This window comes from Micromys minutus (genome assembly GCF_963924665.1).
Source record: "Micromys minutus genome assembly, chromosome: 8".
In the NCBI taxonomy this organism is placed as follows: domain Eukaryota; kingdom Metazoa; phylum Chordata; class Mammalia; order Rodentia; family Muridae; genus Micromys; species Micromys minutus.
In genome coordinates this window covers 46,815,457-46,836,301 of record NC_137977.1, presented here as the reverse complement: position 1 = coordinate 46,836,301, position 20,845 = coordinate 46,815,457, and the positions used below count along the sequence as shown (strand labels likewise).

General features: G+C 49.1%; 1 protein-coding gene across 1 annotated transcript in view; it reads left to right on the top strand.

Moving 5' to 3' along the window:
- Window positions 1-206: 206 nt before the first annotated feature.
- The window catches only part of PPARGC1B (PPARG coactivator 1 beta), a 101,507-nt gene continuing 80,868 nt past the window's right edge, over window positions 207-20,845 (top strand). The window contains exon 1 of the mRNA XM_080920184.1: window positions 207-295. Within this exon, the coding sequence (XP_080776310.1) occupies window positions 218-295 (78 nt within the window). The 5' untranslated portion in view covers window positions 207-217. The remainder of the gene's footprint in view (window positions 296-20,845) is intronic.

Here is a 20,845-nt window from a genome sequence, read left to right as displayed (position 1 = left end):
CGCCAGACTCTGAGCAGGAAAAGCGGGGGTGCGACCCCAGGCTCGCGCGGCCCCGCCCCCGCAGCCAGCCCGCCTGCCGCAGCCGGGGGCCCGAGCTCCGCCCTCCACCCGCCCGCCAGGCTGCCTCCTCCCTCCTCCTCGCTCGCTCGCTCGCTCGCTCCCTCCCCCGGGCGGGCTCAGCGCTGACTCCGCCGCACGCTGCAGCCGGGGCTGGAAGATGGCGGGGAACGACTGCGGCGGGCTGCTGGATGAAGAGCTCTCGTCCTTCTTCCTCAACTATCTCTCTGACACGCAGGTACTGCCAGCTGGGAACGCAGGCCAGAGACTAGGGTGCAGAGCCGCGGGGCTGCAGCTGGAGCTGCAGAGGAAGGAGCGCAGCGGTGGGCGCACCGGGGCGATCGGGGGGTTCAAGCTGCAGAGCCCCCCCTTCCACGTGCCTTGCGCTGCGCTCCGTTACTGGCGTAGCGAGCTGCAGGTCGCCGGAGCATGCTGTAGCATTGGGGGACACAGCCAGGGCCACCTAGAGTCTACTGTCCCCCACCGGCAAAGTTGAGGGGTACTACGATTCCTCCGTCAGGTAGAATCCAACCAGGGTCGGGGGATCCCTAAAGGCTGGCTCTGGGTGTTGTAGGCGCGTCCTCGGCGCCCGGCACTTGCTGCCGTACTTTCACGTGCACTTGTGGCGGGGCTAAGGGAGGTGATCGATAGCCCTAGAGTCCCCTCGTTCTCCAGCATCGGGTACCCCGTAGCCCCCCACCTGCCCCGGCAGTGCTGAGTTTCCTGTCAATTGCTGGCTAGGGGAATAGGGGTCGCTGGGGCACGTGGACATGCGGGCGGAGATTGCGTCTTTCAGCTCCTACTATCTGGAAGAGACCCGCTAGGAAAGAGCAAGGCAGGATCCGGGCGGAAGGACTATCTCGGGGGTGCCTGGGTCCCCCTGCGGCGCGCGGCCCCGGCGCGCGCTCCACGATGCAGGGGGAAGGGAAGGTGAGGCGGCGTCCCGGGCTCTGGCTGAGACTGGGAGCCTCACCGGCTACAAGCGCATGACAGGAGTGTGTGTCCTGGTGTTTGGGAGGGAGGGCGAGGAAGCTGCGGGCTTGGAGACTAAAATGAGGTTTGCTGCTGGGACAAGCAGTTGCGGGGAAAATGTGTGCACGCGGTGTGGGGGTCCCCACCTCTTTCTCCGTTTCCCCCGGCCCATGCCTGTTGCAAACCTAAAGTTTGGCTCCCGAGTTAGGGATTTTGCTCCCGGCTCCTAGCTGTGTGTCCCCGAGAGGCTGGGAATGCGACGGAGCCTGGGAGGAGACCCCGGATGCGGGGACACGCCTGGGTACGGAGAGGGGCTGCAAGGCGGAAACCCTCGGGACTCGGGGACAGGCTGAGTACCTGGTGTGGAAGCATTTGTGCCGGTCCGTTTTGCATAACACTAGGAGGGAGGGGAAAGCGGAGGGGGGGGGGGCGGGAGGTGGGAGGAGAGAGGGAAACTTTGCTTCTGGTTAGAATCTACCAGTCTTTGGGCGGTAGCAGCTGTCATGGGACCGGGTGGGCGGGGAGAGGCTTGCAAGCTGACTCCTTGCCGTGAGACGCGACTTGGAGGGGGACGCAGCGGCTGAGACGTTCTGCTCCGGGAAGACTCCCGGTGGCGACTTCAGGCTGGCGACTAGGACAGGCGTCGTGGCGGGGTGTCGCCGAGAGGAAGCCCGCCACGCGCGGGAGACGGCGGGCCATAGCTCTCTGCAAACGCCGTGGCGTCCGGGAGCCGCGTGGCCGCGTGGTGTGTGGCTGGCGCGCTCGGGTGGGTTCATAGCAGAGGCCCAAGGGGATGGTGGCGAGTGATCGTGCTTCTTCAGGTCGGGAGGGGGTGTTAATGAGCGGTGTGTGTGTGTGTGTGTGTGTGTGTGTGTGTCCCCTGAGCGTGTGCACACGCCGCGCGCGCCAGGCGCGTACCTTTACCTCTGACGAAACTGCAGTGGAGCTCCCGGCAGCGTCGCCCGGCACGGTCACACGCCCCGTGTTTGTGTCTGCCCAAGGCGGGCCTTAGCCTCAGCACCCCAGGAGTGGACAGCGTGAAACCAGAACTGGCGGTTGTAGAGATACAGGGATCCTAAAGAAGAATTGCACCCCAGATCAAGATTATCTGGAGTCGCGTCCGTATCAGTACACTTAAGAGCCGAGTAGAACAGGCCCCAAATAGCCAGTGAGAAGACTCCTTCACCCATACCAAGGTTGTTTGCTCTGGACAGGACCCTTGTCTTTAACTCTAGCTGTGGTGTTTGGCTCACCGATAATTAATTAATTGTTTGTCCTTTAAGCCACCAGCCTATCCTACTCAGTAGGTAGTTTCCTTGCTTCACCTAAGAAAATTGGGTAACCAGTTGTCAGCAGAAGCAGTGCAGTGAAAGTTAATTTGGGACGTTTGCTTCCCCCCCCCACACCCCTTTTAACTTAATCACGTGATAGGCCGAAGATCTCAGGGTGATCTTTGCCGGGCCAACTTGGGAAATGTAATTGATACCAGGAGCTTTGCAGCCGCCCCTAGAAGGCTCAGAGCTGAGCGGGAATGGGCGGGGCAGCCCGCCGCCTCATTTTACAGTTGGGGACTAGGCTGTGAGGAGTGAGCTGCTTGTCCACGACCACTCAGCCAGGGGGTGACAGAGCCACCCAGGGCTCCTGACTCCAGGTCCTGTGTGTTACCTCGAAATAGCACTGGACTTGGAGTCAGAAGGCCTGAGTGGAGTCGCCTTCCCCGCTCTCTGGCTGGGTGATCCTGGAGCAAGCCATTTTAACTCTGCAGCCGGGTTCCTCCATCTGTCCAATGGGGCCGGTGGTGCTGCCGCCGGAGAAGCCAGAGGCCTGCTGGTGGGGTGAGCCGTGTTTGCATGTGAGCTGTCTGGCTGTCCTGCTTCTGTTTCCCCACAGCCCTTCCCAGACCCTCCCCTCCCCCAGCTCTCCCCTCCGGAGGGTTGGGGAAAGTGGATTGTCTTTGTCCCCAAAAGATTTCTTGTCTTTGGTGGCTAACCCGGGCTTAGATTAAAAAGAACTGTTTGGGAGATAAAGTAGACATTTTTTTATCAGATCCAGGCTTGTGGAAGCGTCTTGGAAATGTTTTGAAGAATAGGTTCCGAAGAACTTTGTGCTGTTTTCATGTTTGTTCGGGCTGTACCCCTTGCTTGGTATGCCTTTGCCCACATTCCTGCATGGCTTTCTCCCTTAGTGGACCTTCCTGCCTGACTGTCTGGATCCCATCTTCTTCCACAGTTATAAAGCCAAGCAGTTTCTGTGTTTGAGTCTTTTATCTCCCTGTGCCCACATGGCACCTGTCAGCATGCTGAGCAATGTCCCTTTGGCCAGCTCTCGACGAGGTGCATGGATCACAAATAGGGGTACAGCTGAGCCTTGCCAAACAAGCTCTTGGGCTGACAGGGAAGACAGCTGGACATGGGAGAGGACAATATTGAAGGCTACAGCTGCTAGGCAAAAGCCTCTACTCCAAAGGCTACCCGGAAAGCCCAGTAAAGAAAGGAGTTATTTGAAATCACTGGAGAGCCTGGAGGAACAGTCATAGTATCAGAGATGACAAGGATATTAGAAATCACCTAGTCCAACCCTTACTTAGAAATAATTTTAACAGTGTTAGAAAACACTGCCGAGCATCGTGGAAAGGGAGTCATATTTAATATTTTAAATTTGTTGAAACTAGCTGATTTTGTATGTGTGTTTGCATGTGTGTGCTCTGGCATGTGCACTGAGGTCAGGGGACAAGGTGCAGAAGTTTGTTCTCTTCCACAAAATGGGACGTGGAGATTGAACTCAGGTCGTCAGCCTTTGCCTGCTGAGCCTTCTCACCAGTCCAAAAATATGTAATATTATCCGGAGATAGCCGCTGTAAAGTCATATGTATCTCTAGATGTTTTTATTTCCTATTCATGTAGACCAGTTATTTGGGGGGGGGGTGGGGAAGAAAATAATAAATGAAGTTATTCTGTTATACTAATTTGTAACTTGCAAGCACACTGTTTTGTAACTTGCCTTTTTTTCTCTCCTCCTCACAATATGCTGTGAACATCTTTCCTCATCAATAAATATTGTACCTAATATCTTAATGGCTGTATAGTATTTCATGGGATGTTGAACCAACATGTATCAATCAGTCCTCTGCTGACGCCCATTTGCTTGCGTTTATTCTATTGTAAGCAAAGCTGAAACAAATATATGTGGGTACATGTGTTCTTTTCCTTCATCTAAATTCCTAGAAGTAAAATTGCTCTGTCAAAGGAACCACACAGGCAATTTGGTAAACACATAAGGAAATCGTCTTCTAGAGAGATTGTATTCATTTACACACTCATCAGCATTGTATGGAAATGCCTGGCTGGCCTTACCCTAGCTATTCATGCCATTTGTATCCTACGAGTTTGGTCAACAATACACTTTGTTATCCTTGCTGTTCATGTGCGTTTGATGTTCAGTGGCTCTAGGGACTTCACCTGACTAGGGCAGGGAGGGAATGAGAAAAAGACAGACACATGGAGACACAGAAAAAACTGGGACTGGGTGGATAGGGCTCTCTGATGGAGAAACCCTTGGATGCTCAGAGTGTATTATATACAGGTGTACAATGAGGTGGGGTTTTGCATGCAGATAAATGAGGAGGTGGGATTTATGATCTGCTGCTGTGTCAAGGGGTCAGGTACAGCTACCTTTGGTAGGAGCCGTCTCCCTTGGCGAACAGTCTTCAGACGGTAGTATCTAAGGGAAGACAACTTATGGTGGTCATTTTCTGCACTCATTGTCAACATTCACACTTGGACCCCCAGTAAGGCTTTGCCTTGCTTCAGAGCCCCATTTAGATGGGAATGGGGTGAGGCGGGGTGCGTTGCCATTTTCCTGCGGGTCTGAATTGCGCCCAGGCCAACAACCTACACTCACTCGGAGGCCTCCTCTGCACCCCATGCTCAACCCCTTCCCATGGAGAATCACTTACTGCTGATTCTCATATAGCACCATGGCTGGGACCTTGACCTACTTGGCCCATGGATCTCTGTCTCCTCATCACTATTAAGCAGGAGCTGAGCACACAGAGGGGCCCTGGGCACAGGGAGCACTGGAGAAATGACTTGAAGTCCTAGTGTTCTTTGATAGGTTTGGGGTAATGCTGCCTCCACTGCCTGAAGCCAGGGACAGCTGCCCAAGGCAGAGTTGCAGCTATGTGGAGCAGGTGCGGTTGCTCACCTTTGGCCTGCAGTGACACTAGGGGCAGGGTAACATCTGGGCACATGTTGGGGTTGTTCCCCAGAGGCCTGAGCCCCACTTTCTCTGGCCTCTCTGGCCGATGCTGGTGGGTGAACATGGCTAAGAAACCCAGCCTAGCCGTTGGGCCCCTGGAGCTCATGTTTCCCCCTGGCCTTGGGGCCTCCTCTCTCCAACTGGTGCAGGTCAGTCAGGAACTCCTCTACGCTAGGCAATGAGTCACCCTTTTCCTTCCCTCTGTTTAGATGGAGCACTGGCTCGAGCCAGAAGCGGCCCGCAGATGGGGCCTTGGGCTTGGCAATGAGGTCATGACAAGAGCATTGCACTGTTAACAGCTGCCTTCCTTCCCTAGCAGCAGCATTTATAGAGCGTCCTCCTGGTCACATGTCCTTTGCTGAGCCGTCTATTAGTTGGCACTATTATATCTCCTCCTCACAAAAATCCATCCAACCTAGGCACTGCTTTACCGTTCTAAAGAGTTCATGGTCTCTTAAGAACTCACTGCCTTGCCACTCCACTTACAGGGCCCTGCAATGACTGAAGTGGTTGGGACGACATGTCCACACAACCTGACTCTTACTGCTACCTGAAGATAGACTGATCTCTAGGTGTGCTCAGGGTTCTTTCTCCGGCACCTTAAACCAATGATGACACAGGGAGAGAAGACTGCGCCTAAACAGTACTTTGGTGGCTCTAGGCCTCAGTTTCTCAACTTGTGAAATGGGGCTAGCACACCCTGTCAGGAATAAAACATAATGGATGTAAAATGAGCATTGACCCGCTACAACTTGGAATTTTTCTCACTGAAGCCCTTTTATGGGGCAGGATTAAATTCTGAGCTGGCCCTGGACATGCAGTCTTTGGTTGGTTTGCCATCCTGGGGATTGCACACAAGGCCTTGAAAAGACTAGACAAGCATTCTACCCCTGAGCTCCACACCTAGCCCTCTTTCTACTTTTTATTTTGAGCTGGGTTCTCATTAAGTTGGTCAAGCTGGCTTTCAATCTGTGATCCTCCTGCCTCAGCATCTGAGGTAGCCAGGATTACAGTGTCCCCCCCAGTCCTAGACTGCAATCCTGCTTATGTTAAAAGAAAAGAGAAGCATCATTTGATGCTCACAGCCAGTTTCCCTCTGACTCATCAAGGCAGAGGAGCAGCTCTTCGTCATCTTCTGGATCCTTTGCACTGGGATGACCTTTCTGTTCTCCATCCTCCTTCTGTCCTAGGTCCTTATCCATCCACAACTAGATTCCCACAACTGCCACCAGGCTTTGCCATGACAGATAGTGTCTTCTCTCACGAGACTGAGAGCAAGGTACAGACATTTTTCTGTATAAGCCTGCCCTCCTCTCAGCACGCACAGCCTCCCCAGTTCCTCACCAGAAGTCTACTATCACAGCTGATACCCCACACACCATGATTGCCCAGAGCTCCCCCCACCCTTCGCCACAGGGCTCACTCCTAGTGTTGCACACTCCATGGGCTGGGACAAGTGTATAGTAAGAGTACGTCACAGCACGGCAGGGCTGTCTGTCATCTAAGAGCCCCCTACACTCTTTTTCCCTTCCCCTTGCTCCTTCTGCTCTGACCACTGGTATTTTTACTGTGTGCGCAGTATGTATGTGTGAATGGGTAGTAACATGATTTGAGATTTCTTTACATCTTTCATGTTTTGATGTCTCAGCCCCCCGTCCCCCTACAGCTTTAAATTCACGGCCAAACTTGAAGTTTAATGTGCAAGGGCATCAGGTCCTTGAAGCTGGAGCATAGGCCCCAGGATTTAACCTGAGCTGTTTACTTTCCCCAAGCTTTAAATCAGGACTGATACGCACCGTGACCTTGAACACATGTCCCCAACCTCAGTCAGTTCATGTACAAAACTGGGGATAGCAGGATATTCTTCTGTTATGCATCCCAGAATGTGCTGGGAGGCTTCCTCCAGGGACCTGGGTTCATACTGTCCCTTGTTTATCCTCATGTCTGTCCGACCGTTTCTGTTCACCTGCAAGAGCCTGCTCCCCTGCCTGAGCTGTGTATGGACTCTCCCATCTCTAGACGCAGTGGCTCCAGCCCTCTTAACAGTGTGCTGGGCCTGCTCTGGAATGGTCTCCACTGGCTTTGAATCCTGATCTGTGGTTTGTCTGCTGAGAAAACTCCCTAACCACTGGAAGTCACATGAGCTTCCTTTTTCTTTTTTTCTTTTTTCTAATTATTACTTTTTTTTTTTTTGGTACAATATATTTTGATCGTGTTTTTCTCTCTAATTCCTCCCAGATCACCTCCACCTCCCTACTTGTTCACTTTTGGTCTTTCTTTCTATCTCATTCTCAACACACATACACACACACACACACACACACACACACACACACACACACCACCGCCAATAAAAACCAAAACAAAAACCAATAGGACAAAAATTTTCTTTTACCAAAACAAAAAAGAAACAAAAGGCCCATATGTGCAGAAATTAAGATGGATTTTTTTTTTTTTTTTTTTTTTGTGCCGGTCAGCTACTCCTGGGCATGGGCCCTGCCCTAGAGTATGGGCGGCTCTCCATTGGAGAGAACTGATTTTCCCTTTGTCAGCAGGCATCAATTGCAAATAGCTGCTTGTTTAGGGGTGGGAACTTGTGTTCTCCCTCTGAGTGCTGGGACCCCATCTGGCCTGAATCTGTGCATGTCTTGTGTGTGCAGGTCTTGTGTGCGCAGGACTTGTGTGTGCCACTACAGTCTCTGTGAGCTCACATGTGTATCCGTCCTGTCCTGCCTGGAAGACACCGTTCCTTTGGTGTCATCCATCACTTCTGGCTCTTACACTCTCTTCATCTTCTCTTCCACGTGGATCCCTGAGCCTGGAAGAGAGGGGTTTGATGAAGGGATCCCATTTAGGACTGAGTGTGCCCTCTCGTACTCTGCACATTGTCCAGGTGTGGGTTTCTGTGTTAATTCTCTCTGTCATTGGATACGGAGAAGCCGAGCTGGTGCCACACTGGAGGCTTCAGTGCTACCGACTGCATTCACAGTGCTGGAAGGTGTTCTGTACACTACTGGAGGAGAAAGAGAATTCTCGGCCTCATGCAGCTACAGACGATACAGGCTATAACAGCATTGTAGAAATACACTGATAAGGTAGTGGGAAAAAAGTGCCATGGGAGTAACCAACCACGTTTTGATTGGATTTAAGGCCCTCTCCATGCAATAGAATGCTAACTGGGTATTGCTGAAGTGTCCAAGAGCCTAAGTCTAGATAGTTCACAGACCATGTGGTGAAAACATACTATCATTATTCTGTTCAAGGGACATATCTGTGAGATAACTCCTCTTTGAAAAAAATAAGGTAACTCTTAATGACATATTGCCATCCCATAGAGCATCCCCATCAGACAGCTTCTTAGAAAGAGTAGTTGCAAATTGAACAATAGCATGAGTTCAAGACACCTTGTTTGTCAAGTAGACCAGTGCTGCCTCACCCCTTATACAGCCACAGGCAACATTCCTTGGGAAATGTCTCCTGGATAGTCAGCACTATGAAGATGCAGCCTTTGTCTATTTCAGTCCTCGTTTTCCTGTTGGAGAGCAGGCATGCCCAGTGCAGCACAGAGGTTAGTGCTTCCACGCCATGGTGGAATATGCTCTCTCAGGAACAGGGCACCCACTGGTCTTCACTGTGTCTTAGAGTTCCCAAGGAAGGCCACTGCCCCTGTTGCCATTTTAATATCTTTCTGTCCAGCCAGCCTGAGCTTTAAGCCCCTGCTGGAGAGAGCCCGTCTTCTTTTGCGAAGCCATTCAAGTCTTTTTAACTCAGGCAGAGTTTGCCTTCTACCATGGTATCTGGACACAGGTCACAAACACAGTTGCCCATGGTAATGACTAGTGGAGGCAGTGTCTATGCAGGCTTCAGGGGACTCCCCAATCCCTCAGCACACCCTCGATTCATTATCAGCAACATCAGGATATCATGGCATACGCTATACACCACGTCTTTCGTTTGAGTGGCTCGGGATCCGTGAACAGATGGTCCCGACGAAGGATGGGCTTCCTGCAGTGATGCTGGAGGTTGGTTGTGTATTCTCCATTTTGTGAACTATGAGACAGAAGACATAGAGAGGTCAAGTCAGTTAAATAACACAGCCAGCTCAGTGGCTGGCGCAAAATTTGAACTTTGAGCAGCTTCCTTTCCTCCACACTTTGGGAGGGCCCCAAGAAAACTTCATATCCAGCCTGCCTTTCACAGAAGAGGGGGCCTGAGGTGCCTAGAGGTTCAGTCTCTTCCTTTCCAGCTGGGTCTTGTCCAGCTCTGGGACGTGGTCAGGGGAGAGAGTATCTTGGTTCAGAGGGAGGTCAGGGCAGGAGGTCAGAGTCACTGCTGGGCTCTGGGTGTCTGTTGGACCCGGGACTAGGATTTTATTCCTGTTCTCACATCCCTAAGCCCCCAAGATCACACATGTGTACTGTCTGCAGTTGACCCACATGGGTCCTCTCACCAGACACTCAGGCCCTCTAGTGTGGGAGATAGAGAGGGGGTGAAGAAGTGTCTTGGCCTGGCTTGCCGACCTCCCAGAGATGAGTCCTAGCTTGAGGTCTGGTCTATAGGCTTTGGGGTGGCAGCTGGACTCCTGGAACCTCACTCTGTTGTTTCCTAGGTCACTGAGTTGCCACATGATCTAGAGAGAGACTTACAAATGGGGAAGCAAAGTCACTGACTACTTAGCTCCACAGTCTTGCTATGGGTTCAGTGTCTAAAACAGGACAATAAATCTTTGCCCTGATTGTTCCAGAAGAAGAGCTTAGAGTTCTGGGATTGGGCTCTGGGGACGGTAGGCCCTATATATGGCCTTGCTTAGGGTTTGCTTGTGTCTCTGCATTTTCCTCTGCCAAAAGGGTGTGGGAGTAGCATATTTTCAAGTACTCTAAGGTCTTAGTGCAAATGGTCGAAGACAGTGCCTGTGAGGTATGCAGAGATGTTTGGTATATAGTCTCTGTATAAAGAGCCAGAGTACAGACCTAGGGATTTTTCCTCCTGAACTCCAGGTCTTTGGTCCTGCCTAGGCCTGAAGTTCCTCTGTCAAAGTAATTGTTTCCCTTCTCTTGTAGTAAATCTAAAGAAGTGTCCCATTGCGCCTTAGCAACTGTTGCCATGCTGGCTTTTAGAAAAGCAAATCTAGTTGGATGCCACTTGAAGAGAGATGAATGAAGGAATATCTGGTGGCTAAGAACCCCAGGCTTTAGAGTTAACTGCCTACATTTTAAATCGGGGCTTTCCTGCTTTTTAACTTTGTGACCTCCAGCAAATGCTTTGATCTCCCCCAGCCTCATTGCTTCAGATGTGGATCAGGAGATAATTTGTGGTCTTAGGAAAACATGGTACAACTGCAGAGGACCCAGAGGCTGGCACAGTAAGTGCTTGACAAGTGATTGTCCGTCACATCAGTGATGGCAGCAGCAGGGATGGGTATGTGCATTATACAAATGTCATCCTGAGTTTGGAGGGCCTCAGAGGACCTCAGGGATCACTTTGCTTAATTTTTTTTTAAGCCTCAAAGAGAGGAACCAGTCTAAGAACAGATGAGATGCTTCCCGGTCACACAGCAGGGGCAGGCTAAAACCCTGAACTGTTTGTTGTTGCTGTCTTTTTGCCATGGCTGGTTCTACACTTTCCGGGACCCACTAGCTGCATATTGAGCTGGGTAAGCCCTGCCTGGCTGAGATGGATGCTCCCTGACAGCTCGGCAGCCACATTTTTTCCTTGTGATTGCCTGGCAGAGCATAGTCATTTACCAGAGGGAGAGAGGAGACGTTAGAAACCAGGCCCTGAGCAGTTGCAGCAGCCGGCCCACGAGTCCCTCCCTGATGTTGCCATGGCAAACAGCCTTGGCAACGTGGCTGCTCGAGCCTTTATTTCTGGTCTCAGGATCCTTGTGGGGAAATGTGGCACCTAGAACACCGAGGAGGACTCGGCTATGGCTCCTTGGCAATGAAGGTGGTCCAGACTTCATGCAGCTGGAGATCTCAGGCCTGTATCTCCTGATGAAAAGCTCTGCGGTCCACCGTGTAAGACCTGCACAAACAGACCTCCGGGAACCTTCAAGGTCTCATCTAACATCTTCACTTGCCTACCGGCTACTGCCTGTGTGACCTGCTGTGATAAGCAGGAAAGCATAGTATTCGGAAATTGGTCTCTGGCTCCAGATGCTTCTAGACTGGCCTCATCTTCAACCCTATCTTTCAACAATAACGAGGAGGAAGAGGACAGATGACAGAACCGCTACTGTCCAGCCCTTCCAAGGGATTGTTTGTCCCTGTCCTGATTTCTACCCATGTACAATCAATTAACCTCCGAGGAACCCCATGAAGCAGTCCCTGAGCCCCATTTTACAACTGGGTAGACTGAGCCTGACAGAGAGTTGGCCTGTGGCGTTCTAGAATTCTTCTTCCCTGCTTGCTTCTAAGAGACACTGCCATGAGGGGTCTGACCCTCCTTACTGCCTTCATCTCCACCTTTATTCTTCAATACCCAGCTCGGATGCCACCCGCCCTGCTCCCCATTCTAGGAAGTGCCCCTTCTGCGGTGATCCCACAACCTATTATATTTCCAGTCCTTGGCTTTGCACTGTATTTTGTCATCCCAGGAGTTTTTGTTTTGTGACTTGGTGCTAGGGATGGAACCTAGGGCCTCACACTTGCTATGGAGACAGTAACATTGAGAGCTGCACCGTCACCCTCTACCTAAAACATCCCACGTGAGGAGCCTGACTAAGTAGGAATGCTTTAACTGTCTAATCCACATGAGGAGTTTGGCTGGGTAAGCCTTAAGTCATCAAAAAGGTTTGCTGTCACCATTATCATTTTTTAAGGGTGATCACAGGATCGAAACCACTTGGAATGCTTGACAAACAGGCGCCTAAGCTGGGACCTTCAGGAGCATTATCTTTTAAATCTTCCAGTGGCCTGTGAGGTTGGTACTCTAATGCCTAAGAACGGGACTTAGGGAACTGCAGACACTATCCCCAGATCACCTGATCCTAGTTCATGTTGGCCGGGCTGGGATAGGAAACTAGGTGTGTCTGCTTCAAAGCACTTGATCTGGACAACTGCAGTGTGGCTAATCCAAATGGGCACAGGAAGCACTCGAATGGGGTGGCTAGAGGCATCTAAGTAGGCCAGTGGTGGGGTCAGGAGAATAGACAAGAGGGGACTTGGTCTGAGGAGTGATTTATATAGGAAAGACATTCTTCAGGACTCTTTGTGTACCACCCTGTCCTGACTCTTGATCTAACTGTGATTTTGGGCAAATAATAGAAGGTGGTCTTCACCAGCCAGAGCCTCTGTGCTCAGAGCACTGCTGTGATAAATAGGTGAGCCCAACAGAGAGGTTGCAATAGCTTCTGCAAAGGGCCTTGTCACCAAAGATATGCCTCATACACAGAGGACTTAAAGACAAACTCTTTGTGGAGTCTCAGGAACTCTATCAGAACACCTTCTGAGGGGATGTTCTTGTGGAATGTTAAGCCCCGACTGGAAATTCTTTCAGTTACAGGGTATGTCTGTCGTCTACCTGGGGACAAGCCCTGGGAGCTCCCAGATCCTCATAACTCAGGGTAATGTCCCCATTTCTGGACAACACAGTAAAATTTGAGGCCAGGTTGGGCCTACATGAGTCCTTTTCTACCCTGCAAATCCCCAGGGTATCATCCCCGAGGAAGGTGTGCTCTGTCAGAGAAGCAAAGATCAAAGCCCCATGAAAATGAAAGGTCTAGCCTGGCAGTGGTGGTGGTGCACACCTTTAGTCCCAGCCCATAGGAGGCAGAGGCAAGCAGATCTATGTGAGTTCAAGGCCAACCTGGTCTATAGAGTGAGTTCCAGGACAGCCAAGGCTACATATATAGAAAAACCCTGTTGAACACAAAGAAAAAAAATTATCCAAAGCAGTCCAAGTTTTAGGCTTCTTATAACTTCCTTTGTATGCATCTGTTGTTCTGTGCTTCCACATAGATAAGGTACTCGATCAGTTGTCAACTTTTCCTGGAGAATTGCTTTTCAAGTCTTCTGGGGATAGTACAAAGAACATAGGCTCAAGACCTGGTGTGAACTTTGGGGCTTATGGTCCTAGGTCAGTCTTAGCTTTGTGACTCTTAGCTGTGTGATCTAAGGAATTAGATAGCAGCTCTGCACTCTAGCTAGCCAGCTCCCATACAAGAGTATAATTGGGGTTTACCTTATAGGCTCAGGAGTTCATCAGTGACCCCAGTCACCCATGCACATCAGATACAGCTATGCAGTGAAAACACTGTAATCACACATTGGCCCACGGTGTATGTGTAAGCTTAAGCTTCTATATCTTTCTTTCTTTTTGTTTGCTTATGTTTTTCTATGTCTATTTCTTTATGTCCTATGTCTTAAGAGACTCCCTCTGATGATATCCTTACCCCTGTCCTAAAAAGCCAGATACTATTTGTAGAGTCTCTGGCACTAACCCTGTGGTCTTTCTGTCTTTCTGTCTTCTGCTCGGAATGCTGGGTACCTAGCCCTTCATTTACAGTGACTGGGGGCAAGTACCTGGTTTAAGCAGGTCAGTTTCCATAGGTAAGCCTTCTTCTTCTTCTTCTTGCTTTTCATATTCTATTTTATGGCTGAGGAAACGAGGCTGGTGCTGGGAGTGGACATGACCAAATGCTGCAGTTTGGCCATTTTGTGCCTCCTGGGGCTGGAGAGGTGGCCCCACAGTTTAGAGCTGCTCTTAGAGGACCTGGATTTGCTTCCCAGCACCCACATGGTGTCTTTTAACAATCCATAATTCCAGTTCCAGAGAATCTGAGGCCAACTTCTGATCTCCATAGGTGCCAGACACAAAGAGCGTGCATGGACATATGTGTAGGTAAACTGTACACAAAAAATATATTTAAAAAAATCAAACCAAATAAAACAACCCTCAAATGCCCCACATCTGCTCTTCTCCATTGTCAACTACATGCGCACACGTGGGGCCACTCATGGAAGGTAGGATTATTTTAAGAGGTGAGTGGGTTGGAAAGGAGGAGGCCAGAGGGGATGCATGCTGCCCACTAAACAGCGGGCCATCCACTGTTACTTCCCTAATTGGTGGTCAGGATTTGGTTACTGTATGAATCCTTTTGTTGGACTGATGGTTTCACTCACTACAATATCTTACCCAAAACGTTTACTCACAAGGGTCAGAATTTGTCCCCTTTAAGGCAAAATAATATTCCATTACATGCATGTGCCCATATTTTGCCTCTCCATTCATTTGTCGATTTGGACTGCTTCCCCGCTGAGCCTGTTAGAAACGACAGTGCTGTGAGCATGGTTGCTTTGTGAATGTGCTTTCGGTTCTTTTGGGTATCCACAGAAATGGAACTGCTGGATCCTGTGTCAATTCTATTTTTAATTTTTGAGTAACCGCCACACTTTACACAGCAGCTGCACCATTTTCCATCTCCACTGACAGTGAGCAAGGTTTTCAGCTTTTCTGCATGCTGCCCCACTGGCTGTTTTTTGGGTTTTGATAGTAGCCATACTTCCTTGTAGTTTTGACTGTATCCCCTCCTGATTCAGCATCTTTTCTGTGCTTATTGACTATTTGAATGTCTTCTATGGAGACGTAGCTATTCAGGTCTTTGCTTGTGTTTTAGAAGCAGGGTCTCTTGTAGTTCAGGCTTGATTTAAACTCATTAGCTAAGCAAGGTTTGCCTGAGACTCTTTTGGATCCTCCTGTTTCTCCCTCCAAGTGTTGGATGATAATTGTATACCACAACACCCAGCTCCTTTCTGGTCCTTTGCTCGTGTTCAAGTCAGAACGTTCAAAGGTTATTGCTTTCACTTGACCGCTTTCAAGGTATTAATCCTGAACTGCCCATGGTGGGGTGTGCCTCAATCTCAACAGGTCAGCCTGGTCTAAATAGTGGAACTGACTCAAACCAGAACCAAAACCAAAACCAAAATATCAACTCCTTATCCGCAATAGAATTTGTTAATATTTTCTACTTTGGGAGCTTCCTTTTTATCTTGGACTTTTCACGAGACACAATTTATCAGTTTCTTTTCTGCCCATGGCACTGTGGAAAGAAATTATGGTCACTCTAAATCCAGAGCCACAAAGCTTTTGTCTCCTGGGCATTTTGAAACCTTACATCTTACCTTGAGGAATTTGATGAATTTTGAGTTAATCTTTATGGTTGGGGTTAGATCGGGGAAGCTTCTTCATGATTGGAATAGTTCTTTGAATGAATGAGGGGAAACTGAATGAATGACTCCCTCAAGCTATGCAGAGCCTGTTCAATCTTCTCAGTAGGGCAGGCAACAAGTATCTCAATCCATTTCTTTTTTGTCCTACAGGAGGGCTTGGCTCTTAGTTTGAGATATCCAGCTCCTTGGTTGATTGATCAAGCCCTCAAAGCTCAGTAAGCAAGTGTGGTAGAGCCTTGCCCCAGAATCACAGGTCATAGCAATATGCTACTGTGCCCCAGTGCCCCAGTGACCTCAGGCCACTTTCTCCTGGGAGGAGGGGCAGGGGGTTAGGCAACACCTCCCTATCCTATGGGTGTGGCCCCTGTACCTGCCCTGCAGAGCCTTGGGCTTCTAGTGTGCTTTGGAACTTTGTCCTAGTGGCTGAGAGAGAGGCCACCTGGCTCAAGCTTCTTGGTCTATCCCTCAGCAGGAATGTGGCAATGTCCCTCATAGCTTGTGGCTGTGCCTTCTGTGATGTATGTGTGTACAGGTGGCTGTGAGCCAGAGGTCCCTCTCCTTAGAGTCAGAGAAGACCCACAGAAGCCTGTTCTGTGCTCAGTCTGGCTTCTGAAGCCTGGGGCACCATGGTTGTGCTGTAGCATGGGGTGAAGAGACAATCAGGAGAGGGTAAAGAGAAATCCACGAAGGAAGAAAGCTCTTCTCTGCTAAGATGATCTGTTGATAGAGTTGTAACAGTGTGGTTGCCGGGTAGCCAGACTAGCAAAGGAGCAGTGTACGCAGGTTCCTGGGAAGGAACCCAGCCTGGAATGCAGACTAGAACCGATTAAGGACAGATCTGAGCAGGGTGCGCCTAGGGTCTTCCTTTTAGCAGTCACATAGCTTCCAGCATATGGCTCATTCTGCCTGGGTGTCAGGTTCCTCGTCTATGGGATGTTGTAACTTTATATATCTCAACTGAATTGCTTTGAATGGTGTTCGGGTATTATCAGTGACGAGAACATTTGCCAGTGACTTGCTGGTTTGGTGACAAATTGGTGAAAGAACAGCTATGGAGCTGTGGACAATTATTTAATATTTCGTTCCCTGTCTACACAGTTGCCACTCTTTGTATATCATAAGCCGGAGTTGCAGATTTGAGCAAACTATACTCATTGCCCTGGAAACAGGTCTACAGAGGGCCTTGAAGAGGTGGCTCATGGTGCTCTGGAAGGGGCCGGTTGTGGAAGGAGAAGGTTGGTTGACATGGTGGGATCAGCAAAAGGAATGGCAAGCTACGCAGCAGAAACAACTAGCTGTAGGCTGCTCTGAAGTAGAGAGGCACGCCTTGGGAAGGTTCCCAAGGGAAGGGGATTTTGGATGACTCGGTTTTCCCAGGGCCACACAGCAGGACAGACTGAGTGTTGCTATCTGTGGTCAGCACAGCCTCGAGGAGGCACATGGGGGTTTGTCAGCAGGAAAGGCTAGGGTACAGTTCTCATCTTAGTTCTGACTGGAGTCCCTGCTCAGTAGAGCAGTAACTCCTCTCATGGCCTGGACCCACCAGGTACTTTATGGACAGGGAAGGTGGTTGCTTTGTGGAGTAAACCTACAATAAACATAATAAGAATGATGATTATTGTCATAATAATTATTACCCCTCTTTTAGTGTTAGGCCCAGTAGCACATTGCTGGGAAATTCCATCTCACATCCAGAATTTACATCCTTGTGAACATTTCCATAACCTGGCACAGGAAAGCCCAAGGCCCCAGGATGTGGAAGTGACTTGCGCAGTAAGGACACTGGTGAATGAACTTGGCAGGAATGTGTGACTCCTGACTCCCACCCCCAAATCTGCCTAATGAGAAAGAATGATGTTTGAAGGAGGCCCGGTCCTGTCTGGGCCTTGTCTAGACTGCGTTCCCAGATTGTCTTAAATTCTCATCTCAGGAGTGATTCCCAGTGTTTTTGAAGTTGCAACATTCACCTATTGTGTGATTTTGCAACAGTTGTGATGGAGAACCTCCCCCAGAAAACCGGTAACTTCCATCATTTTCTCTTAGTTGTGAGTTTGAGAAGGGGGGAAAACAAATCTTCAGAGACTCTTGTCATGGAGGTTGGAGTGTGCTAAACGGAATGTGGTCTTAGAGAGTCTGGAGGGAGTGTTCTAAGATTGACTCAATCTTGCCTCCTCTCCCGGCTGGTGTGTTCTGGTTTCTCTTCTCTACCAGTTTTTATCTCATTATCTTCCTTGCCTGGAACTGTCTTAGAGTTCAAGTTTAGGATAATCAATGGGGGGCGGGCAGATGAGGAGAAGGTAGCTTGCTGGCCGCAGATGGATTTAGGCCCGAGTCTTGTCTCAGATGGGTAGTGCGCATGTGCCACCCTCATGCTCAGTGGGTAAAGGCAGTTGCAGGTGCTTAACTCTCAGGATTGTCCTTCCCTGGTGACAGGGGCTGACTTCTCTTTGAACTGTGAGTTGGAAGAAACGTGTCATAGGATCATGTGCTTTAAGAGAGTGGGTTGGAAGGAGGAGAAGGCGGAGGAGGAACTCCAAACTAGAATTCCTGTTCCCAACCTCCCCAGTGAATTATGGAACATTGGATAAGTCATTAGGGGAAGTGTCAAGATTGGGTGAAAATTGGAAACTTTGCATCAGATTTTTTTTAAAGGAACAAGTCATTAAGATCTTTTGCTGACTGTATGTGTGTGTGTGTGTTTGTGTGTGTGTGTAGCGCCCCCCCCCCCATATTATTTTGCTACCTTATAAAGTCATTTTTTTTTAACCTGTAAAGAAACTGCTTATAGCTTTGGAAATTGGCTTAACAAAAAAGTGTTTTAATAAGGGAGTTAATACAGGAGAGTTCCTGGATGTCGCGGGGTCAATAAATCTGACTCCGGGTTGCCCTCTGAGTCTCTGAATTCTTGGATGTTGGCTTGTAGTGTCTCTCACACAGAATTGCAGCTGTTGACATGAGGTCTGCAATTATTTAAAGAAAGCTCACATCAAGTGGAAAAAGAGTGACCATGGTGACCATACCATGTGGCCAGTAAGCAACTCAACACCGGAGTCACCCAATTCCCCCTGAGCCTCCTCAGCTGCCGGCTCAGATAGTGAAGCCAGTGGATTAGGTGACCAAGGGAATGATAGACAGGACCAAGTGCACACAGTGGGGGCCCTTGTGGGCTTGGCCATTAAGCCTGGAAGACTAGATTTCCCTATGCCTAGGGAAAGTGTTGGGTTTGGAGTCACAAACCAAGTCAATATGACACCATCTTGTCAAGTCAAAAGGGAGCTGAAGTTGACAAGTCCAAAGAGTGACAATGTAATATTGCAAAAACTCAGACATTAGTTTCAATGGGTTGTATAGTTTAATCATTGATTCAAAGATGTCTTGGAGACATGGTTTCTCTCCTTAGAGTCCTTTAATTAGCTAATTGATTTATTAAGGGGTGGTTCTACGTTGTTGCCTAGACTTGCTTGGACCTCTCAAGTTCCTGATTCTTCTGCCTCAGTCTTCCTGAGCATTGCACCATACCGCAATCCTTTAAAATTTTTATACACTCTTAAAATTTTATATTTTGATTGTCTTGCTTAACAAGTATTATATATATTTAAACACATTTTAAAAGCAGTATTTTAAAAGTTTCCAGCATTGGTGACTGAGTTAGGTGTGTGTGTGGAGGGCGGAGGGGAGGCCAATTATTCAGTCTCACAGTTTCTTCTCCTTTCTCCTTTTGGTGTTTAAATGTCTCTCAGATGAATATGTGATTACTTCTTCCATTTTTATGTAAGGATTGATATGGGTGTGCAAGGAATTTTACATTTGAAGCAAGTCTACTACCAAGCATCACCCTCCCCCATTAAATTGTGTTTGTGTGTATATATGTATATATTTTGTTTTTCAGCACTGGGTTTCTTTACATAGACGTGGCTGTTCTAGAATTTGCTCTGTAGATGAGAGCTGGCCTTGAACTCACAGAGATCTGCCTACCCCTGCCTCCTGAGTGTAGGGATTAAAGGCATAAAGGCATGGGCCACCACTGCAGAGATAGTTGTGTGTGTGTGTGTGTGTGTGTGTGTGTGTTAAAAAACGGTAGAGGTAGCCAGGCATGGTGGCACTCACTTTTAATCCCAGCACTTGGGAGGCAGAGGCAGGCACATTCTTGAGTTCAAAGCTAGTCTGATCTACAAAGCAAATTCCAGGACAGCCAGGGTTACCCTGTCTCAAAAGGATGTGTGAGCTCTGATAATGTGCATATCTAATCCTCAGCACATGGGAAATAGAGGCAAGAGGGTTGTGAGTTTGAGGCCACCAACCTTTGAAATACATACATACATACATACATACAATAAAAGATGATAGTTCTTAATGTACTGAGAATGAAAATAGGTAAAAAGCAAAGAAAAAAGATCTATCACAAGCAATGCTTAAAAATGCACACACAAATAAAAGGCCTTACTGTAGGCTCCACATTTGCCAAGCTTTTCCCCTTGGGCACACACCCTTGCCCTTGCCTTACAGGCTACATTTATGGGCTGACTTCTGCCTATGACCTTGAGAGGAAAAGTCATAGTTTTAACTGTAGCTTACCATGTGACCGCCCGAGTCTCCAACTCCTACTCAAATACAGGGGAACAGCTTATCCTTGGGTAGGAGCATCCACAATGGATCTGAGAGCCTAGTCTACAGTACCCTCTCACAGAGTAAATGTGAGGCTCTGTAGCTGGTCTCACCAGCCTCTCTCTGCAGTTCCTGGAGCCCCCACCCCACATGTTTAAACTCAGTATTTGGTCCTCTCCAAGTGTCTCCCAGGACCTCCAGGCATTCTGTCAGGTTCTAGTCACCCCCAAGCATTGTTAGTCCACCTTGCACACATTCACATTTGTTAGGATGGACAGAGCAGGGTAAACACCATCGCTGGCAGGAGAGAGATGTACACCCCAAGCTTCCTAACTTAGAATCTGTTACTCAGCCAGACTGAAGGAAGTGCTAACTGATCCATCTTGTGATTCAGTCTGCAACTGGAGCAGCCCCAAGGGGAAGCTGCTGGGGAGGGTCAGGAGAAGCAGGCCCCTCCCCCAAGAGCCTTCAGCTGTCTGGTGAGCTGACTTCCACACTGGTTTCATGACACATCATGGTTCCATGAGGAAGAAAGAAATATACTTCTCTCTCTCTCTCTCTGTGTGTGTGTGTGTGTGTGTGTTTTCAGACTAATAAAGGGCTTGGTGTAAAAATTATGAAAGTTGTAAATGGAAGCCATCCTGTGTTCCTATTGTGTTTTCCTTTCCAGAGCAATTTTCACCAATTTCTAATATGTCCTTCCGGAAATGAGTAGACAACAGCGGTAGATGGTCTGACTTCCTGCCTCCTTCCCACCCCCGCCCCCAACCCCTGTTTTTGGCACA